Source organism: Cavia porcellus, unplaced genomic scaffold, assembly GCF_034190915.1.
Source record: "Cavia porcellus strain 051 isolate PalLab524CR breed Dunkin Hartley unplaced genomic scaffold, mCavPor4.1 scaffold_6, whole genome shotgun sequence".
Classification (NCBI taxonomy): Eukaryota; Metazoa; Chordata; class Mammalia; order Rodentia; family Caviidae; genus Cavia; species Cavia porcellus.
The window spans coordinates 9,837,832-9,860,136 of record NW_026947489.1 but is presented as its reverse complement, the minus strand read 5'-3'; the positions used below and the strand labels follow the sequence as shown (position 1 = coordinate 9,860,136).

At 43.4% G+C, this 22,305-nt stretch overlaps 1 protein-coding gene across 3 annotated transcripts in view; it reads right to left on the bottom strand.

Moving 5' to 3' along the window:
- The window catches only part of Adamts17 (ADAM metallopeptidase with thrombospondin type 1 motif 17), a 327,254-nt gene that overhangs the window by 94,773 nt on the left and 210,176 nt on the right, over positions 1-22,305 (bottom strand). For 2 of the 3 annotated variants that reach the window (XM_063249924.1, XM_063249927.1), the window contains exons 14-16: positions 21,063-21,190; positions 11,653-11,773; positions 8,685-8,753 (exon numbers count right to left, since the gene is read on the bottom strand). In XM_063249924.1, coding sequence (XP_063105994.1) covers positions 8,685-8,753; positions 11,653-11,773; positions 21,063-21,190 — 318 coding nt within the window. The remainder of the gene's footprint in view (positions 1-8,684; positions 8,754-11,652; positions 11,774-21,062; positions 21,191-22,305) is intronic. The other variant, XM_063249925.1, reaches the window with a different exon arrangement.

Below are 22,305 nucleotides of genomic sequence, written 5' to 3'. Positions count from 1 at the left end.
ATTGAAAAGGAAGCAATTCTCCCTAACTTATTCTTGGAAGCAAATATTACTCTAATACCAAAACCTGAGAAAGACCCAACCAAAAAAGAGAACTACAGGGCAATCTGCTTAATGAATATAGATGCAAAAATTCTCAATAAATATTGGCAAACAGGATGCAGCAAATCATCAAGAAGGTACCACGACCAAGTGGGATTCATCCAAGAAATGCAGGGATGGTTCAACATACACAAATCAATAAATGTAATCCACCATATCAATAGAGCCAAAAATAAGAATCACAAAATCATTTCTATAGATGCAGGAAAAAGCTTTTGATAAGGTCCAACACTTACCTATGATAAGAACCTTACATAAAATTGGAATAGATGGTCTTTATCTCAGTATGGTAAAAGCCATCATGACAAACCAACAGCCAACATCAAATTAAATGGCCAAAAACTGAAAGCCTTTACCACTAAAATCAGGAACAAGACAAGGATGTCTATTATCACTACTCCTATTCAATATAGTGCTAGAAATACTAGCCAGAGCAATTTGACAAGAGAGAGAAATAAAAGGAGTAAGGATAGGGAAAAAAGAAGTTAAATTATCATTATTTGCAGATGACATGATATTCTACATAGAAGACCCCAAAACTCCATTGAAAGACTCCTAGGTATAAAAAATAAATTCAGTAAGATAGCTGCATACATAGTCAACACTCAAAAATCAATAGCATTCCTATATACCAACAACAAACTCATTGAGAGAGAAATAAGTGAAACTACACCCTTCACAATAGCATCCAAAAAATGAAATACTTAGGAATCAATCTAACAAAAGCAGTAAAAGATCTATTTGTGGAAAATTATAATATCCTGAAAAAAGAAATCAAAGAAGATCTCAGAAAATGGAAAGACATCCATTGTTCATGGATGGGAAGAACAAATATTATGAAAATGGTCTTTCTCCCAAAATTATTATACAGATTTAATGCAATCCAAGTCAAAATACCACTAGCATACCTCACAGATCTAGAGAAATCATTCCTAAAATTCATATGGAACCAGAAGAGACCTAGAATAGCAAAGGCAATTCCAAGCAATAAAGGCAAGGCAGGAGGCATCACAATCCCTGACTCGAAGTTATACTACAAAGCTACTGTGTTAAAACTAGCATAGTACTGGAATAAAAACAGACCTGAAAATCAATGGTATAGATTAGAAGATGCAACTACAACTATAAACACACTCGGCCACCTTATCTTTGATAAAGAGGCCAAATACATTCACTAGAAGAAAGACAGTATCTTTAATAAATGGTGCTGGAAAAACTGAATCTCCATATGCTGAAAACTAAAACTAGACCCATGCCTCTCACCATGTACTAAACTAAAACCTAAATGGATCAAATGTATAAATATTAAAACAGAAACACTAAATCTGTTGGAAGACAAAGTAGGTAGAAATCTTGAAGACATAGGAGTAGGTAGAGAATTCATGAACAAAAATCAAACCATGTGGAAATACTTACCAGAATCAATAACTGGGATCATATGTTATTAAAGAATTTTTGCATGTCGAAAGAAATCTCCAGCATAGCAAAAAGAAAACCCAAAAATTGGGAAAAAAAATCTTATTCAATCATCCTCCAAACAAAGGACTTCTGCCCGGAACATATAAAGAATTAAAAAAAGTAAGACCCCTAAAATTCAAAGACCCAATCCAAAAACGGGCATCTGAGATGAATACGCACTTCTCAGATGAAGAAATATAAAAGGCAAACAAATACATGAAAAAATGTTCATCATCATTACTCATTAGAGAAATGCAAATTAAAATCACACTGAGATTCCATCTCACTCCAGAAAGAATGGCCAGGATCAAGAAAAATACCAACAACAAATGCTGGAGAGGCTGCAGGGAAAAAGGAACTCTTCTGCACCTTTGGTGAGAGTGTAGACTGGTGCATCCACTGTAGAGATCAGTTTGGAGATTCCTCAGAAAGCTAGGATTGGAAGTCCCATTTGACCCAGCTGTTCCACTTCTGGGCATTCCCAGAAGAACTGAAAACATCATACCACAGTGATATATGTGCACCCATGTTTATAGCAGCACAATTTGTAACAGCCAGATCTTAGAAACAACCTAAGTGTCAATCAACTGAAGAATGGATAAAAAAGATGTGGTATTTTTACACAGTGGAGTACTACTCAGCTATAAAGAATGATCACACTGAGATATTTACAAATAAATGGATGCAACTTGAGACCATACTCATAAGTGAAATAAATCAAACTCACATGCGTAAATACCATATAGTCTCCCTAGTGTAAGAAATGGTAAGAGTAGATTAGGTACAAAATCTTCAATAAATACAGTGAAAGAATAAGAATCTGCTCAAAAGGGAAAAAGTAATATCTGAGAGAAAAGGAGGAAAAAGAAAAAGGAAGGGAAAAGAAAAAAATATCTAAAGTTGTATAAACACACTTAGGATAGCTAAGATGATTGTGCTACAAATTCCGTAAGTTCTTGGAACAAGACACCTAATGTTCATAGGATTGAAACAATTTTCCATGTTTGTGTCTGGTGATGTGAACTCCTGAAGATCATTATGTAAAATAACAACCCTAGTGATGCTCCTACACCTTGTTTTGAAGGCCTATATCATCAGTGTTTTGGGCTCTTTGCTATTGTTATTTATTTGTCTTTTTTGTTTCATGTTTTTCTAGTAATTTGTTTTGGTTTGTTTTAATACAGAAAGGATGGTTATACATGTAGAGGCTTATACATGTGTAGAACTTCCCCTAAATAGTTTATGAGAATCGATTATATTACGTGTGATGAAATAAACAGCTACTTTGAAGAAAAACAGACATTATGGTATCCATTGCTGATTCTGTATCATCATGCTGTGAAATCCAGTAATGCTTTTATTTTTTGTTCAGAATGGTTTTAGTCCATTTTGTATTGTTTAATGTCAACATACATGAAGGTGCAGACAACTAATTTGAACGAGAAGAAGAGACATATGGTAGCCTTCATCACTCTGTTCTGATCAGTTTAATACTATTTTGTTTTGTATGAATTCATTGTGTGTGAGATAAGGACAATTATCTGGAAGAAAACAAAAGACATTATGGTAGCCATGGTAGATATCCCATTATCTTGCTTTGAAAACTGTGTCACTTAGATTGTTTTCTTCTGATCTACTTTGTTCTGTTTTGTTATGCTTAGTTTTATCCTCTTTAAAATAAAGAAAAAACTAGAGAAAGAGAAAAAAGATGATTGTACATCAGAACCAAAGGATTCATCCTAGGGATGCAGGGATGGTTCAACATATGCAAATCAATATACGTAATAAACCCTCTTAACAGAATCAAAGACAAAAATCACATGATAATCTCAATAGACGCAGGAAAAGCATTTGAGAAAGTTCAGTGCCCATTCATGATTAAAAAAACCCTGCAGAAAATTAGTATAGATGGCCTTTACCCTAATCATATAAAAGCCATCTGTGAAAAACCAATAGTTAACTCCATATTAAATGGTCAAAACCAAAGTTTTCACTTTAAAACCAAGAACAAGGCAAGGATGCCCATTATCACCACTCCTATTCAGTTTAGTTTTGGAAACACTTTGAAACATTAGCCAGAACAATTAGACCAGAGAAAAAAATAAAAGGAATAAGGATACGAAAAGTTAAAGTATCATGATTTGCAGATGACATGATATTCTACATAGAAGACCCCCAAAACTCCATCAAAAATTTATAGATTTGATATACAAATTCCATAATGTAGCAGGATAGAAAGTCAACACTCCAAAGTCAATAGCATGCATATGCAATAGCAACAAACTCACAAAGAAAGAAATTAGGGAAAGCATACACTTCATAATACCCCCAAAATGAAATACTTAGGAATCAATCTGACAAAGGAAGTAAAAGATCTGTACAGTGGAAATTACAGTATCTCCCCAAAAAGGAAATTTAAGAGGATATCAGCAAAAGGAAAGATATCCCTTGTTCTTGGATAAGAAGTACCAACATGGTGAAAATGGCCATACTCCCAAACTGCTATAAAGAGTTATTGAAATCCCAATCAAAATTCCATCAATATACTTCACAGATCTAGAGAAAACACTCCTGAAATTCATTTGGAATCAGATGAGACCTAGAATAGCAAAGACAATTTTGGGCAACAAAAGTAAGTAAGGGGTATAGCTAAAATTGTACTACAAAGCTACTATGATAAATCAGCATGGTATTGGCCAACCAACCAACAAACAAAAATACCCACCAAATCTCCACAAAAAACCCAGACCTGAGGATCAGTGGAACAGAACAGAAGATGTAGATGCATCCCCAAACACATTTAGCCATCTTATCTTTGACAAGTAATCAAACATGCTCACTGGAAGAAATCTCTTTAATGAATGATGCTGGAAAATTGGCTTTCAACATGCCAAAGACAAAACTAGACCCATGTCTATCACTATGCATAAAACTAAAGTTAATATGAATCAAAAATCTAATATTAAAACAGAAACACAATATACCAGAAGAGAAAGTAGGTAGATAGCTTGAAGATATAGGGGTAGGATAGAGTTCATGGACAAAACCCAAATTGCATAGGAAATACTTCACATAATCAACAACTGGGACTTCATCTTATTAAAAATACATCAAAAGAAATCACCAACAGAGTGAAAAGAAAACCCAGAGTAGGAAAACATTTGAGTCAACTGTCCCTCAGACAAAGGACATCTAGAGCACATACAAACTTTTAAAAAATCAGTCCTCCCAAATTCAAAGACACAATACAAAAATGGGCATCTGCAATGAATACACACTTCTCAGATGAAGAAATACAAAAGGCAAATAAATATATGAAAAATGTTCAAAGTCATTGGTTATTTGAGAGATGCAAATTAAAACAACACTTAGATTCCATCTTATCCCGGAAAGCATGGCTATCATCAAGAAATCAGCCAATAACAAATGCTGGAGGGTTGTGGGGAAAAAGGAATCCTTCTCCACTGTTGGTGGGCGTGCAGACTGGTGCAACCACTCTGGAAATCAGTTTGGAGATTCCTCAAAAAAGTAGGAATAGACCTCCCACTTGACCCAGCTATTCCCCTTCTCAGTATTTTCCCAGAAGCATGAAAAAACATCATGCCACCGTGATATATGTACATCTATGTTATAGCAGCACAATTTTTAACAGCTAAATCTTGGAAACAGTCTAGGTGTCCATCAACCAAGGAATGGATAAAAAGAGACAGATACAATGAAGTATTACACAGCCACAAAGGATAAACTGGAGACTTTTATAGGTAAATGAATGCAACTTAAAACTGTACTCACAAGTGAAATAAATCAGATCCGTATGTGCAAACATTGTACTGTCTCACTGGTGTGAGAAACTGAACAATAGGATTAGAAATGTACAATAGACATTGTGAATTGGGAAGAAACTGTTCTAAAGAAAAGAAACTGTGATGGGGAGAGGGGAAAAGAAAAAAGTATGTGTATACACAAGTTACGACAGCTATACAGCTAGCTTCTCTCTGTTACTTGAAAAGAATGTTTCGTGCTAATATTGTCTAGACAAGATAGGATAGCTAGATACTGTACTCTAAATAACTACTAGGAAGACAACAATAGGCCATGTATCAGCTATTGTAACTGTCCTACGATCCTGTTTGGTATCTCTATTTCATTGTTTTGTTTTTATCCTCCTTTGTATTCATCTTCAGCTGACTTTTGGGAAGAGGAGAAATTAAGCATTTGTTCAATCAGCCATCTTGGACAGAAAATTTACCAATATCCTTCAATTCTGATAGCAAACACCTTGGCATTGCTGCTGTAGATTCAGCCCCAGATGTTTCAAGTAAATGTTCTCCTACATGACTAGAGAGACTTCACAAATGTAAACACCGCCCAGTTGGAGGGTAGCAGTTGCCTAATTTTTCTACCCTCATCTATCCTAGCCCCGAGGCAGGATGACTTTAACCAACTGTGTGGTCCTGTAAGCGTGATCCCTTCCAAATGCATCTAAATTGGGAATTGCAACATAGATTTGACAGGCGGCCTGCATACGGTTCCTGCATCACTGAGTTGCTTTAGGGGCTTTTAATTGAATTTATTTTTGCTCTAGGAATGCTTCCCTACTTTATACTACCACCACCAACTCTAAGATTTTATGCCACAAATATCTCTTAGAGAAATCAATTCTTCCAGGAGAATCTGATGAATTATTGGATTCCAGGCATATGAAACAGGAAAGCATCATAAACAGAGACAAAAATGTTCAGGGCCAAAAGAATTCAAATCTTTTTCAGAGGAATTTCCATTTCAACTGTTCAACACCTGGGCTCAAGATCTACTTGTGGAGGTAGATAATTTTCTGAAGGCAGCTTCTGTGGTGTAGAATCTTCGCACCAGTCCGGTCAGTCTGAGGCAACAGCCCGAGCTGCCAGGGTCCTGATTCATTAATTTTCCACATTTGAGAGCAAGGTACATTTGCATCAGTGCATGGTCAACACGTTTATTTTTAAGCATAACTTTGGCACATGTTGCAACATTGAAACGGCATCTGTTTTCTGTCCTCTTCTCACAGGCCTGGGGTAGAGATGCTGAATAGTGCGAAGCTCAGGGCAGGCATGTGACCCAAGCAGGGCTCATCCTTAGGTGACCTTGCAGGGCAGGGCTGTCCTGGTGGTGCATCTGCTATGCTTTCCTTTTATGATGAGTTTCTTTCTCTTCTTGATACACAGAAGACCAGTCAAAGAGGAGGTGACTGAAAGGAAAGACTGCCCTCTGTTCTCAAAGCAATGAAACTGCCTCAAACTCAATGTCCCTCAGGGCAGACTCTGTCCCAGGGTTCAAAGCTCACACTAGGTTGATCTGAAGAGCAGCTAGGCAAGGAAAGAGTCCCATCACCAAGTCCCAAGCACCTTGTCACTCATGAGCCCAGATGCCCTACTATGTAGATAACTAGACAAAACCACACTGAGTCATGCATGAAACAGAGGATTTACTCTAAGAATTTACAAGACAGGTTCTCATTTTAGGCAAGGGGGCAAGACTTCATCTTGGAGTCTTAAATCAAGAAGCAGGAGAGGGCTGGGGATTTAGCTCAGTGTCATAAGCACCTGCCTGGCAAGCACAAGGTTGCGAGTTTGATCCCTGGTAAAAAAATCAGGAGAAACCCAGGTAGAGGGACAGTATTTGATTCCACAAGGCAACCATGGGTAGAATTCAGTGTCTTTGCCATTGTTCTAGGAGAACATACCGTTTTTGTCTAGCACTAGGTATTAGAAAGAACTTCCTAGAGCTGCTAACCTTTGACCTGTCTTAAATCTACTAGTTAATATTACTAGGCTATGACATTTCCAGTCATCTAAAGATTTGCTTTTAGAGGACTGACGGTCATAATCTTCCTTGTGCCTTGAGCAACATTAACTACTTTTGGAAGAAAATCATTGACATTATATATTAGCATGATAAGGTACAAGGGAAATTCTGGCTAGATATATTAGAACTCTTTACCCAGGGTGTATAAAACCTATGGAAAAAAAACTAAGTATTTTTTCTACATAAATCATAAGATAGTCAGGAAGGCTCTTGTATAAGTTTATATTTTTCTCTTTTTATGAAAGTCTCTTATGAGAGCCCAGATGCTCCTAGACTTATAATAAGGTCAGGTCCTGATAAACTCATCATAAACTGAAAATATTTTAAGTCAAAAATGCATTTACTGTTGGGGATTTAGCCCTGTGGCACAAGCACCTGCCTGGTAAGTGCAAGGTCGTGAGTTTGATCCCCAGTACCAAAAACAAACAAACAAACAAACACCCAGCATATCCTCTACCCCAGCAACTGAACTCCATACCTTAGCACACAGTACACTGCAGAGCATGGCTCTGACAAGCACAAGGCTCCTGAGAGTTACTGCTTGCCGCCACTGTATAGAACGGTAAACAGAGAATCAGCCTGCATGTTTCTAACCTGGGAAAAGGTTTCTGGGTCTGAGAAAAAGAAAATCATTGTTTGGGAATCCCAGAATGAGAGACCACACGTTAGTTCACTCCCTGGAACATAATTCCAGTGGGGATGGGACAAATCAAGGCTACTGCCCTTACCTCCAGCACGAAGACCAGGAAGGTTTTACCCGTGCACCTCTGCCAACAGGGAAATTCTGTCCTCTGGCACGAAAATGTCCCCCTAGCAGAAGCTGTCAACTGCTATGTTATCTGGCACGCCTTAGGTTTTCCTGCCAAAGTGCCAGGTATGATTGAAGAAGACAAAAACCCAATCCTGGCATGCTAGGGCATGTTTCTACCCAACCTCTAGATCCCAAGACTCTCTTTTTTAATTTTTAATTTTTTTCTTTTTGGTTCTGGAAATCAAAGCCACGGCCTCATGCTTGCCAGGCATGTGCTATACTGTCGAGCTGCATCCCTGGCCCTGGCTTTTTTATATTTAAAATTGGTTTTATTCTTTAGTTTTCTTTTAGGCAATCAGTCCTGAACATCAGTTATGTATAAGCCATGAATAGACCTGTGTTCATCCATGGCTTCATGCATAACTCAGTCTCAATATTTCTATTCAGAGAACATTTAGGCCTGTAAGTGACACAAGTGCCCCACACCAAGCATGTCACCAAGGGGACCACACAGAACAGCCACACATCTTACATGAGAAACACTTGGGAACCGCCTTGGCCATCACACATGTGGACACCTTCGTACAAAGACTGTTCTTGACTAAGAAAAAGAAATATGCACATTTTAGGAACAGACACTGTCATTGTCACATGGAGTAGAAATAGCCTCATTACACGTTCTCATGACAGATCCTCAGACTTTCCCATAGAGTGTCCACATCCCACACTGGAGACAGCACGGAATTGGGGATGGCAGCCTCTGAAGCTAACTACTGAATACACATGTGACATATGAATCAGTCTACTTTCTGCTTTTTAACAAAGCACAGATAGATTCAGAGCCTACAGGGACTCCTGGCTGCTTCATTAGTCCACTGGCTGGAAGGGATACTGGTCCAGGTGTGGCCTAGATGTCCACAGGTACACTGCCATCACCAAGGAACACCATATAATAAGAGGAATGTTAAAATTAAAATTTAATGTTAGATGACAGTAATTAGGCTGCAATGTTAAATTTAACGAGTGAGGGGAAATAAACCAGGAACTTTTAACTTATTAATTCCAACAGCCCAGCTATTTTCACCCACCCCAAGGCTGGATCACCTCCTGAGCTCATCCACCGGGAAGCCAGGCTGAGCCGATTTTTCTAAAGCCAAGGACCTCATCTGTTTAAGAGTTAGGAGGCCGCAGCCTGGAGGGTAGTGGACACTTTCCACTGGGGACACCACTTCCCCAGAGTGGGAAACCCTGGGCATTTTTTGCTTGGCTGTGACTGCAACACTCATCCTGTGTGGGTTTGCTCTCGATTCTCAGTTTGTAAACTTTGGTAAAGAGGACCCAGAAGAGTTCAGGCAAGGGTCAGAACTTCACACAACTGGGCAAACAGCCTGCGTTGGACTCTGTTTTATCTTTGTGGTATGGTATTTCTCTTTGATAGTGACCCTAAAGGGTGATAAGATATTCCTCCTTCCCTCATTCCTTGGAGCTCGGTACAGATCAAAGTTACCTTCCTATCTGTACTGACAGGAGAATCAAATCCACTCACTGGGTCACTCAGATGTCAAATGACTTGGGTTTTTTTTAATTTTTTATTATTTTTTTTTATTTTTACAGTGAACCTCTTAAGAATATGCTTTTCTCCTTCGGCTTTTGTGTCCTTCCCTGACCTGGATTACCAGTTGATTTCTATATGTCATTTATGGCCGGAAGCTGTCCCCTCTGTCAGCAGGCTTACACAAGGGGCCACCCCAGAACACCTCTGCGAGCTTCACACACAGCGACTCAACTTGTGCGCCTTGGGGTCTTCACATTGACAGTGACGGACATGTGACAGTTAACCTCCCATTTCTGTACACCTCGTGTTTAAAATATGCCTGTTTGCATACACGTTTGCTAGGGGAACGGACTTGAGGGCACCCCTTCGCCAATTCCTCATTATATGTGCACCCCAGAGAGTCAGGCCCTGATTACAGGTTTGCATTTAATTGCTCTCTTAGGCAGCCAGCAGTGCGTCCGTGTGGGAACAAGCACTGCACACAGAATTCCGTTCAGCAAAATCCATGCTGAGAGGGCTCTTGGTTCACTGGCTGCAAGGGTGAGGATTTGAAACCAACAGCCTTGTGCTTTAAAATGAACATCTGACGTGCAGCTACCACTAGAAATTTTAGGCCATTTACATCGGGTGAAGCTAACACGTCCCTATGTTTCTCCAAAGTAAAATTTTAAGTTCCTTTTGTGCTTATTAAGTTAGAAGGAAGCATGCTTTGGAGCTCCATGTCAAGGTGGGAACAGCAGTTACCCCAAGAATGTTTCCTATGGGACATATCCTTCTCGGAGAGTACCCTTTGTCAGGGCCACATAGGCCAGACCTTATAAGGCAGAAGGTTACACCTTCTGTGCCCAGAGGAAGCCCAGCAAGTGGTGGATGGAGAGAGAAAGGAGACGAGAAAGGATGATCTGCCTAGGCTAGCAAGCAGATTTGAGTTTTGGAATGGATAGGATGCTTTTGCCCCTAATGTAGAGTCCGGTGAGTGAGCTGCTTTGGTGCAGGCAGTGGAGGCTTTAAAAGCAGTGGCAGAACCTCCTTTAGTGTTGAACTGGACTGTCCTGGGACAGGGGTGGATATGGCTGTGTCCAGCCTGCCTACCATAGAGTGGCACCATTGGAGCGGGTCCATTTGTTGGAGCTCAGCACAACATTCAGTTAAACAAAGGATTCTAATGTTCTGTTTAAAAAAGAAGAAAGGGAATTGGGGATCCCTCAGCAAATGCAAAGGTTTTGTTCTAAACTTCTGGTATTCCTCCAGTAGAAAAGGTCAGAGTCACAAGGCCAACCCAGAAGCTTGGGTACTCTCACTGGCCCCTTCAATAAGCATCATTGATAGATGCTACTGGCTGTCACAAACTAGTGTCCTCCAGGGAAGGGGATCCAAAGTCACCTTCCATTTCTAAAGAAAGCAGCCTAAAGCTGCATAGATGGTGCCAGCAGAAAGACTGAGAAGTCTCACCAAATGAAGGCTGAGGTACCTCTACAAGGATGCTGCTCGAAGAGCTCGAGGTTTGCTCCGGGGTCCCAGGGGGCGGAGGCATCTGAGACTTTTTCGTGTACATTTCATAGATACGTGCAAATGCTATCCCACATTCACCAATGGAGAATTCACAGAGAAAACCACACTCATCAAGTTAATACGACGTGGCGGTGCGTTTGCCACCTCCTCTGACCATGTCAGGCAGCCTGACAGGAAGCTGATACGCAGTGAGCTAGGGGCTGCTGATTCATGGACGCTGGGGCCAAGCTGCTCAGCCCAGGAGCTGTCTCCTGGCACAGGTGAAGTAGTCCCTTCAAGCAACTTATAGACATCATTCCCCCTTGCCTTTCAGAAATGAAAAAAGTGGCAGTTCACCAACCCATTATCATCTGGGCCTTAAATACGAAGGGCAAGGATGTATGAAACCCTGAGCTCTTGAGCCACGGAGGGGTGTGTTGCATTTTGTACTCACCAGTCCCTCGGGAGTGGCTGAAGTCACCTTTCACCACGCGACAGGTCTTGCCATCGCCATTACAAACACCACACCGGTCTTCCTTGGCCGCAGACCCAATGATGCCATCACAGCCAATTTTCTAGAGAACCAGAGGGTCACGTTATTTTTAAGAGTCAGGGGGTTTTAAAGCTGATGCCCTGAAGGGCTGATTCTCCATCAGGCCTAGCAAAGATAGTGCCTGGAACCCCCACTTCTTCAGAGGTCCAAGAAAATACTATAACTCTTTTAAATTCAGAAGAGGGAAAAAAAAAAAAGAATAGAAGCCAGCCTGGATTATATGTTCTCTTTATACTCGCACAGCTCTCAAACGTGTATTTCTAGTGTGTGCTTTCGAGGAAAGGGTCCCAGAGAAGTCCTGAAGCCCTGGCTCCACATTAGGGTAGCTAAGGCAGAGGCCCTGGCAAGAAGTAGAGCTGGCTCCCACGTGCCACCTGATGTGGCCACAATTTCATAACATCAGTGTTCACTCTGGGGCCACGTGGGTCACCTGGTCTCAGCTGAACACCCAGCAGTCTACAACCACAGAAGATACTATACCAGTGCCTGTGAGAGGGGATACCCAGGGACTGGGCAGGCAGGGCCAGACCTGGATCCCCAGTTTGCACTTAGAGAGACCTGATCAGCAAAAGTCCACAACGTTCCAACCTCCTAGGGGATTCTGGAATCAGAGGAAAGGCAACCTCCACCCTCGGTGGGTCTAGGATGCAGTGCTGTACATTCTTGAGTAGTAGAAAATAACAACTCTTGCTTTTTTTCTTTAAAAAACACACATACGCACACTCATGCATGTGTGCACCTCTAGAATTCTGTAATCCGCAAAGTAGCCTAAGTTTATATTAGATAAAGAGGAGATCTTTAGTGACTAAATTGCTTTCAGTGCTTCTCTTCCTTTTGGTCTGTCAAGGCAAACACTCCCAGAATAAGAACGGCCCCAGCTACACACAGGAAAACAGGGTCCCAGGCTGGGGCAGCCCAGCTCTTTCCTGAGCCCATAGGGCAGGCACAGGCTGTGTGCCACAGCCTCACTCCCACCCCCACCTGCCGGGCAGGACCCAGAGCAGTACAGGATGAACAGCAGTTCCCTAGAGGCAAAAGGCAGGCCCAGGATCCACAGTGGAATGAGAATCTCCTGCTCCATCGTGGAGGCCAGACTCCAGCGGGCGTGGGCACTGGACTCATCTGAAAGGCTGTTAAAACACCTTTAGATCCTGTCCTGCTATTTCTGATCCAGTAAGGCCAGGCAGGCTTGAGATCACATTTCTAACATACTCCCAGGTGATGCTGACAGTGTTGGCCTGGGCTACCCTACAAGAACCACTACACTAGTGTTTGCCAATTCAGATGGTCAGATGAGTGGCTTTCCTGTTCAGAATCCCAGACCCTCATCCTTAGATGCTATTATTTCTTTGGGAAAGAATTCATGGAAAATTACTATTGTGTGCCCCACACAGGTGGTACAATTAGATTTATTTCAGTAAAGGCTAAGAGATGGTAAGCGATGAGGTTAATCTACAAATTGTCATTACGAACACTAAAAAGGCAGCTTTTGAAAAAGGATCACACTTGTTCATGGTACAAGAACAGGTAAAGAAAGGGCAACCTTGGTGGTTTTAGTGGCCCAAGGCCAGGTCAGGAGCTGATGCATCAGAGTGGATTTTGTGGCACCAAAGAGTTAGGTGACATTTTAAAACACTAATAAAAAAATGAAAGACAGAAGTGTCTGGTACAGTGACTGGAAGCCAACTGTGACACCACGCTGGGACAGACCACTCCACTGTGACCCAGGGGACACCAGCTGGGATGGAGCGCCCAGGTTCCTCATCTGGGCCTGCTAGCTGTTGCTAAGAAGTTGCTCTGTCTAAGATCATTGGGGTAAAGCATACAAAGTGGCCTAGAAAACCTGCTCACTACCGAGAGTTCAGTAAACACCTCAGGGCCAAGCCTGGGGACTATGTGTTCTATTTCAAAACTCCACTGCCATGCTCTCCAGGCTGGGGACAGCCACAGGGTGACCACCACCAGAGCTGCCCCTGGCCCTGGCTCCGCATGTCACTTGGACCTGCCCCCTTGGACTTCCCATCTTTCTCAGGTGCTCACAGCTCTAGATCTTTCCTACATAGACTTCTTTTCTTTTTCTTTTGGTACTGGGAATTGAACTCAGGACCTTGCTGTGCCACTGAGTGGCCTTTTATTTCTTAAGACACAGCTCTGCGGTATCACTGTGAGTCTCTGACCTCATGCCTGGCTTGCCTTGCGCCTCAGTTAGGATTTCCTGACTAAACAACTTCCACACACCCTAAAGATCTCACACGGTCTGGAAAGCTCCTTCCAGCTCTAACACAGTGTCTTGTGTGTCATCTGACTCCTCTCCGAGCCCGTGCCATGCTGTCCCACAGTGTGTACCGGTGTCTGGCATGTGAATGTGTACCACAAAGATACATCAATAAACCAAATCCTACTCTGTGCTTTCTGCTCCATCTAAACTCAATCTCTTATCAGCTCTTAACCGTGCGTTTGTGCTTGGCAGTTAGGGTCTCCTGTATAAATCATCTTCCTAACAGATACATAGAACACAGCACACCGTGTCTTCTAATCTTGGTCTTCCTGCTCCCCTCCCCACATGCAATGGCTACTGAGGTGCTGAGACATAGTATATCTTCAATAAATGCATAAACATGATGACTTCTTACCGAGATAAGCTCAGGACAAAACTGAGTTAGAGACCTTGTTTTTCAAAAAGGGATGCCTGCTTCTTTTCTTCTGGACACCGAGACATCTACTCCTCCTCTAAGCTGAGATACTCAGCTCTCTCATACTTGAATGGGCAACTTCTTGCATAGCTTTTTTTTTTTTTTTTAACTTAGGAGCTTAATTAGCACTGTTGACTAATGAAAAAGACGACATATATAGATACAGATGGATGTATATGAATATGTATGTTTTTTCCCATATGAGATCACTTTCAATCTGCCTTTACATCTACCTACACACTGAAAATGCAGCATTACCAAGCTTTGGTGGATCTGAGTGGGTTAATCCTTTTATCTCCACAATTTAGCACTGCTGCCAGAGGCTTCCTGAGATTTGCTCTGGATTATATTGTCCGTTTCCCCCTCACTTCTTTTGCTCAGGAGGGGGTGACCGAGATATATGTTTAAATTTAAGAAATTTATTACAGACATCGCCATTAATCTCCCTCAAAATACTCCCTCAAGCTTCCAACACACTAACCCCCTCATTTTTGCCACGTTCCAATGCAGTTCTAAAAGCTCTTTTTCCTAAGTGTCTTTAGGAAGTGCGATCAAAAAGAATCCAAGTGTCGAGTGCCAGCCAATGAAAAGGCAACTTCTAAAACCATCAGAGTGTCCTCGTCCACCTTAGTCACTGGACCTGGCATTGTGTGACCAGTAGCTCTTCCTCTAAGTCAAAAAGACCTTGAAAAGTAGACATTTGGAATCAACTTAGGATGCTGAGGCAGCCTGGAACGCACAGCTGCAGACACTCGTGAAAGAGGACTTCCAGAGCTCCCCTGGAAAGTGGTAAGTAGGGGGGATCAATGTGTTCGAAGCGAGGAGGAGGACTTTGAGGGACACATTAAAGGCAATGTGTCTTACTGTAAAATAAACCTGTGAAACAATTAAACACTTACTGTATTTTTAGATCACATCTCCTCTCTGGGAGTGCTGGGCAGAATGAATCCGGCAGGTGGTCAGTGAGCTGCCAGGACGTGGGAGACAGGAGCACACGGGAGAGGGCTGGCGAATGCTAGGCAGGCACTTTATCAGCACAAGGACTCGAGTTCTTGAAATCAGCAGCTGTCTTTACTACCCTGATCCTGCCCGCTGGATGGAGGAAGACACTGACTTCTTCTTTGGGTTTTAACTGAATACAGATCTGGGCCAGCTGCACAGCTGTCAGGCCAGGATTTATTGGGCTGCTGGTAATTTCTACCAGGCCCTCTAATGCTCCTCTTCCTCCATCTTGACTTCATCCTTGCTAAACTAAGTGTAATTTCTTCAGAATGAATACATGGAAAATCAAATTTCTGAGTTCTTCTGCATCTTAAAATTACTTTATTTTGCCTATGTGCTTGAGTAACAGCATGGCTTTATGCAGAATTCTGTAATTGCATCAATTTTCTGCTAGGGTCAGTTTTCCTGTTTATTTTCTTAGTCTTTCCTGCTCATGCTGCCGCTGACCCCTGGTTGCTCTCTGATACGAGGAATGTGGAACAGCAAGACCAGTGAAAGGAGGTCTGCAAGTGATGGTGGACAGCGTGGCATGTACATTTCCTTTCTGGATTAGTGGGAGGGAGGCTGGAATCTACTGTAAATCCGTAAGTACCCCAAGCATGGAAGCCGGAACTCCAGCCTAGTTTTTCATCAACAGTGTGCCTCATACTGTAGAAGGGAACCCACTACTCTTTTTCCCAGCAGCCACCTGATCAGAGCCAAGAAGGACCGAGCAGGGTCCACAGTGCTGTCGGTGGCCCTTGGCTCATCTCATAGACTGCAGCCAACTCTTCACTTCCTACCTCCAATCCCAAGTCTAGGACTCTCAGGTTGAGCTTTCTTTATCGTTGTGATTCTCCATTTGTTCCAACTCTGGGCTCTGTTACTTTTTCCTTCAATGACACTTCTGTTTATTGGTTGTCCAAAGAGAGGTGGAGTAATTCTCTTGTCCAGAGTAACGGTTTTTGCTATATTGTCTTTACCATGGAGGCTTACAGGGGTGCTGTCCATTAAGGTTCAGCACCCACGACCACACACTGGAGAAGTCAGCTCCAGGATCACTGTGTAGCAAAGGCCTCAAAGGAGGTAACGCTTGAAATAGGACCCAAGTATCAAACACCTGGTATGTTGTTATCTCTTCTTCACACAGAGGTATTCTAAGGCCAGCGTCTGTATAATTCTAATTTCCACCAGTAATTCTGCTTACCTTTGTATACAAAATGGGAGGCCGATTAATTCTGGACACTGAAAATGGTCCACTGAAATGAGCTCCAGATCCCAGAACCACTCTAGCCCCTGCAGGCAATGTACCCACTGATTATTTAAAATTCTTTTTTTCAATATGAAATCAAAGGCTCCAATGTGGTCTAGCTCTTAGGGAAAAGTATAGAATAATCAGACACAATTCTGCCACTGAAGAAACTTACAGGCCAGTGAGTTTACACTGAAACTTACAAGGTGTTTTACTTTGGTGGTCCCTGAGCTCCGGTTGTACACACAAATGATGGTCTTAAGGAAGTAGGACCCTAATCAATGGCTACCAGTGCACATAAACTAATAAAGCACTAAAGAAAACTCAAGCATATCCGGACCTCAGGTATATCTGGACTTGGCCACTGTCAATTGTTAAATCTGCAGGTCAGTGTGACTCCCTGTATGTCAGTAGCTCTGGAAGCAAATTGCATATTAAAGACTTTTAACCTGGCTTCTCAGCTTCTGGAGGCCAAGAGCAAGAATCATTAATGATGGCAGTCTTGATTTATAGGGACTTGCTGAAAAATATACAATGTTTGTGTTTCTTCCCCTTCAGTTCCCTCCCACTTTTATGAGTGCTGTTAAGTTTAATTTCAGCATGTTAAGAGATTTGTGACTCACTGGAATGAAACTTAACTCAGTTCTCACAAAATGGAATAAAATGATATTTCCATGTTTCATGTTACGGTTTGAATCAGCATGCTATTTGCAGCTTAGTGGAATCTACTCAAAGTGCCATGTAGGAGGTTCTCATCCTACCAACTAGTTACCATGTTTCTTAAAATCTCCCATCGTTCTTCTGCTACCCCAAATAGCAAAAGTTTATAGCTGAAGGGAAAGCAAAGGCCTACTGTGAGTACGCCATGGTGACAGTTCTACAGATGCAGTCTTACACGCAGTGCAGATGATTTCTACCCGTTATCCATTGTAGTTAATTATATCAGGAATAGATCCTGCTTCTCTGCCCACTATACCGCTGAAATTTTTTAATAATTTGGTTATTTTTAACCAGTTTTCCTCGACTTATTCACAAGCACCACAGGCATCCAGAACATTCTATTTGACAGTTATGGAATGTGGAATAGTGTGTTTGTAGTATTTGATTTAAAAATCTTACATAAGGATGCTCAGTTGGGGTTTCATGAGACTTAAGAATTGGCTAAGGTTAATCTTCAGGGTCTCTCTGAAGAAGGAATAACATTTGAATAGAGGCAGATGGTCTTTAACTTCCTGCAGAAAGCAAGTTGTTCCTTAGGGTTTCAACCTTGTGAAGGGTCTGCAGGTGTTGCTGCTGCCACCTAGTGGCAGGGCAGCTTTTCTGCCAGGACAGATGGGCTACCTGGACCAAGGTGCACTTATCCAGAGGAGGCCAAAGCACGGTCTCCTCATCGGTCAGGTGAGGCTCCTGAGGAGTGAGAGACCGCCATACAGCACTGAGAAAGAAGTCACTGTCTGCTCTCTGTGCCTGACTCTGCTTGGTTAGTGGCAGGTTCAGTGCAGGTGACAACAAACAGTGATGACAGTGATGTAGACACTGGAGACAGACTGGCCGTGGTCTGCGGAGATGGAGTGGTATCTGGGATGGGAGGCACCTGTCTCAGCATCAGTGCCACCACATTAGCAGTAGACTGAACAAACTTTGTGCTCTTCCCAAATTTGTGTGTTGAACTCTGAATCTCAAAGGTATCTGGCAGTGGGGCCTTTGGAGGTGATTAGTGCCTTTATAAGATGCCAAAGAGCTCTCTTTCCACCATCTGAGGATACCACAACAGTCAGAAGCTGGCAGCCTAGAAGAGGACCCTCATCAGAGCCTTGTTGGCACCTTGACCTTGACCTCCCAGCTCCCAGAACACTCAGGACTAAAATGTATGAACCACCCAGTCTGCAGCGTTATGGCAGCCAGACTGATTATAATACCCATGTGCAAAGTAGGATCAGGTTCCAGGGTGCCAGATGTCCCCAGACTGAAGGCTACTCAAATGACTTGAGTGGTATCTTGACCTTGTTCCATCAACTAAAGAACTGACAGTTGTTCAGTCACAGTGCTCAAGAAAGACTTCCTAGTTAAAAAGCTGGGATCAAAACCAAGGTCATGGAAATGCCCATTGGCACACAGCAGTAGGAGCTGAAATCATGTCTGGTAGAAACACCCTCCCCCACTGGCTAGAGAATTACAGTATTCTTAGAAATACCTCCCTGCTGGCAAGAACAACGCAGAAGGTGCTGGCACAGGGCAAGTTGTGGCTCGGCTGGTATTGCCCTAAAAGGCTCACGAGCTCTGACTTGGGGAGCAGTTGCAAAAGAATGTAGGTCACCAGGCTGCAATACACAGGAGCAGACGAGATGGCCCAGGCAAGCGCGCAATTTAGGAAGGAACCAAATCCCGCGTGGGGCTTAAACAGCAGGTTCACTAAGAACGGTCAGCCATGCCCCATTTCAGTAATAATGATAAGCGCTCTGTTCACACTGCCCCAGGGGAAGGGCCAGTACATTCTTTGCTCTGAGAAGCAGCTTTTAGGGTTCAGATTTAGCACACATTGCTGCCTCCTTCCCCGGGAGCCTGTCTTGCCAAGATGCTGAGCACCCAGCATTTATCACCCACACTTACCCACATTTGATAACAAAGCCAGGCAGTGCCAAAGGAGCCTGGGTTTTGTCAAATTTTGCCCTGAAATATCCCATTCAGGGAAAACACTGCAGAGACCATCCTAGATATCTTCTCTTCTGTCACTCATTTTCCAAAATACTGATGCCTGCACACAGGGCTAGACACCAGGGAAGCAAAGAGAGCAAAGCAGATTTGCTGCAGCAGGGGGCCTGCCGCTCAACAGGAGCCTCCACACACTCACCGTCAAACCAGGATTTAGGTGTCTCTCCTCCAGGACCCCAGAGCTTCCCATTTTGTCAGATATATTTAAGTTTTCCCAGAAACCAAGGATTACAGGTGGTTGTTAGCTTTGGAAGACATGGAGAGACTGAAGCGATAAAAACTACATGGCTCCTGAAAAGCACTCTGTTCTTTTTCCAGTAAAACTGGAAGTCCCCTCTGTGGTCCTCAGGTGAGGGACTCCTTGATTAGATTAACACAAGCATTGGTCACAGAGGCCAAACCAGGACGTGTGAAAAACAGCAGACAGACCTGATTTTCCTTCCTGCACTGACTGCCTGGCAGCTGTGAGTTGCCGTCTCAAACAGTGCTTGGTTGCCTTCCATGCCCACAGGGAGGAATACAGCCACAGCAGAAGAGAGTGGGTGTCTGTGGCCACGGAAGACAGGCTCCTGGGGTGCTCTGGTCAGAAAACTTGTGTCCTCCAAACTCCCATGTTGAATTTCTCATTCCCACAGTGTTAGTGACAGGAGCTGGAACCTTTGGGTCATGCATGATTAGGTCTGAAGGCTGAACCTTCAGGATTAGAGCCTTATACAAGAGGCCTCAGAGTGCTCCCTGGCTCCTTCCACGACACGAAAGCAGAACAGGAAGGCGCCATCTATGGAAAAGGAGCCTTCATCTTGCACTTTGCAGTCTCCAAAACTATGAGAAATTGGACTGTGCTGTTTATCACAACCCAGCCAACCCATGGTATTCTGTTATAGCAGCCTGGATGGATCCAGCCATGGGAGTCTCTTGCAAGCTCACAGTGACAGGCATCACCGGGAGATGGCACCTGCTATGTAGAAGGGGCATCACCTAAGTCCTTCCCCACCAGACACTGAAGACTCAAGGTCTCTTGCCACATTCCAGGTGCTACCACATCACAAGGTGCTTATTCTGATGGAGAAACAGGCAGCACAGGTGACCTCTGCCTCATTCGGGCTGGGAGGCATGGGCTGTTGGTGGCCGCTGGCTCTGCAGATTTATTCCAATGCATTTTCTTCCTGCCTCCCTCCCTTCTTTCTTTGTCAGTGCTCTAACAAGTCACAGGCCACCCAATATCAAGAGGAGTATAGGAACTCTACTGTTCCACCAGGTAGAATGTTCCAGAAAAGCCAGGCCTATTTGCTACCCATAAAGGCACTTGCTTAATCCTACTAAATCTTTTGCAAGTAAGCAGAACACAACTTTCTCATCCTCTAGTCTTTTAGTACCTACCTGCTCTTTTTTATTATGTGTCTAAGGCAATCTAAAAAGATTTGAGATGACTCTGCTGCTGTCCTCTTATAGCTGCCCAGTTCCACGGCGCCTGTAGTGGGCACTGTGTTCTGTCACTGCTGACACCCGAGAGGCATGTCAGGCCCTGCTGACGGAAGCAGGCAATACCACCAGGTGCCTCCTTGAGGAAATTCATACCCTTCACTTCCAGAGACCTCACCTCTCTCCTAAACCCATTGGGGAGAAGGAGTCTCCTTCCACAGATGATCAAGGACATCAGAAAAAGCACTCACCTGGCACCTGCCATGCACACAGAGGTCTGTCTCATAGGGTCCGCAGGGGGTGCCATCCAGGACCCTGTCAGCCACCAGCAGCGGTGATTCCTTCCCGAGCGGTGAGCAGTAGAGCTCGCAAGGCTTATCTGAGGAGGGAAGCGTCAGCAGATGTTGAGATGGGAGGACACAAGCAATAGGCAAACCCAAAGGAGAAAGACTGGCATGGTAAAGGTCACAGCAGCTTAGCACACATCCTCAGGCACATGCACACACACACACACACACCCAAATCATTTGGACTCTTAAACCAGCACCTCTGAAAAGATTCAGAATCAGGCATGTGAAAGTGTGGGTTTCCTTCTCCTTTGTGTATGCTTTGCAAAGATGCACCACGCTGGGCTGGAGAAAGGTATGGCTGGCAGCTGAAGTTGCCACCATGGTGAGGGTGAGGAAAGAGGGGGTGATGGACAAGGGTGATCCTATGTGGGGAGCAAGTTCCAGGGAGTCTCCATGACAGTGGTCTTTGCTAACAGCCTCAGGGCTCCCCTAGCTGCTGGGCAATTGCTCAAAGCTTGGTCTAAAGCATGGAGACCCTGGAAGACAGTGAGCAGGAGTAACACACTGAAGAGGACATGGGGTCCACCAGGACAACTCCTAGAGCTGTGTTGATGGCAGATGAAAGTCTCAGTTACTGCTGCTACTGGAATCATGTGAGTTTCAGAACACACCCAGTTCACACACCTTTGCCTGGATCTGGGATGGTGAACCTTTTGGAGACTGAGTGCCCAAACTACAACCCAAACTCACTTTTGTACTGCAAAGTGCCAGCACAGCAATTAAAGTGCAACACTGAAGTTTTAGTTTAGAAACAACAACTGCTATCTGATACTCAGCTGCTGGGGCAACTTGGCTTTTGTGCCAACTGAGAGGGCTCCATGTATTCCCTGTGGTGTGAGTACCACATTTGCCACCACTGGCCTAGGCTGTTCTGTGTGCCTGGAAATCCTGCCTTGTACCTGGCTTTACAGAAGGTTGCCATCAGCCAGCGAGCTACAGTTCCACCCAGACCTTTCTCTTCTACCCCCCCCCACCCCCACAATGGGATAGGACACGCATCACTCTGTACGCTCTGTACATCTCCATCAAAGCCTTTGACTAATAAACTTGCAAACAATAACAGCTTGTTGTTCTATAACTGAGCAAAGCCTATATATGAAGGACTCTCTTGTAAGGCAGACCCAAATGCAACAAGGATGAATTT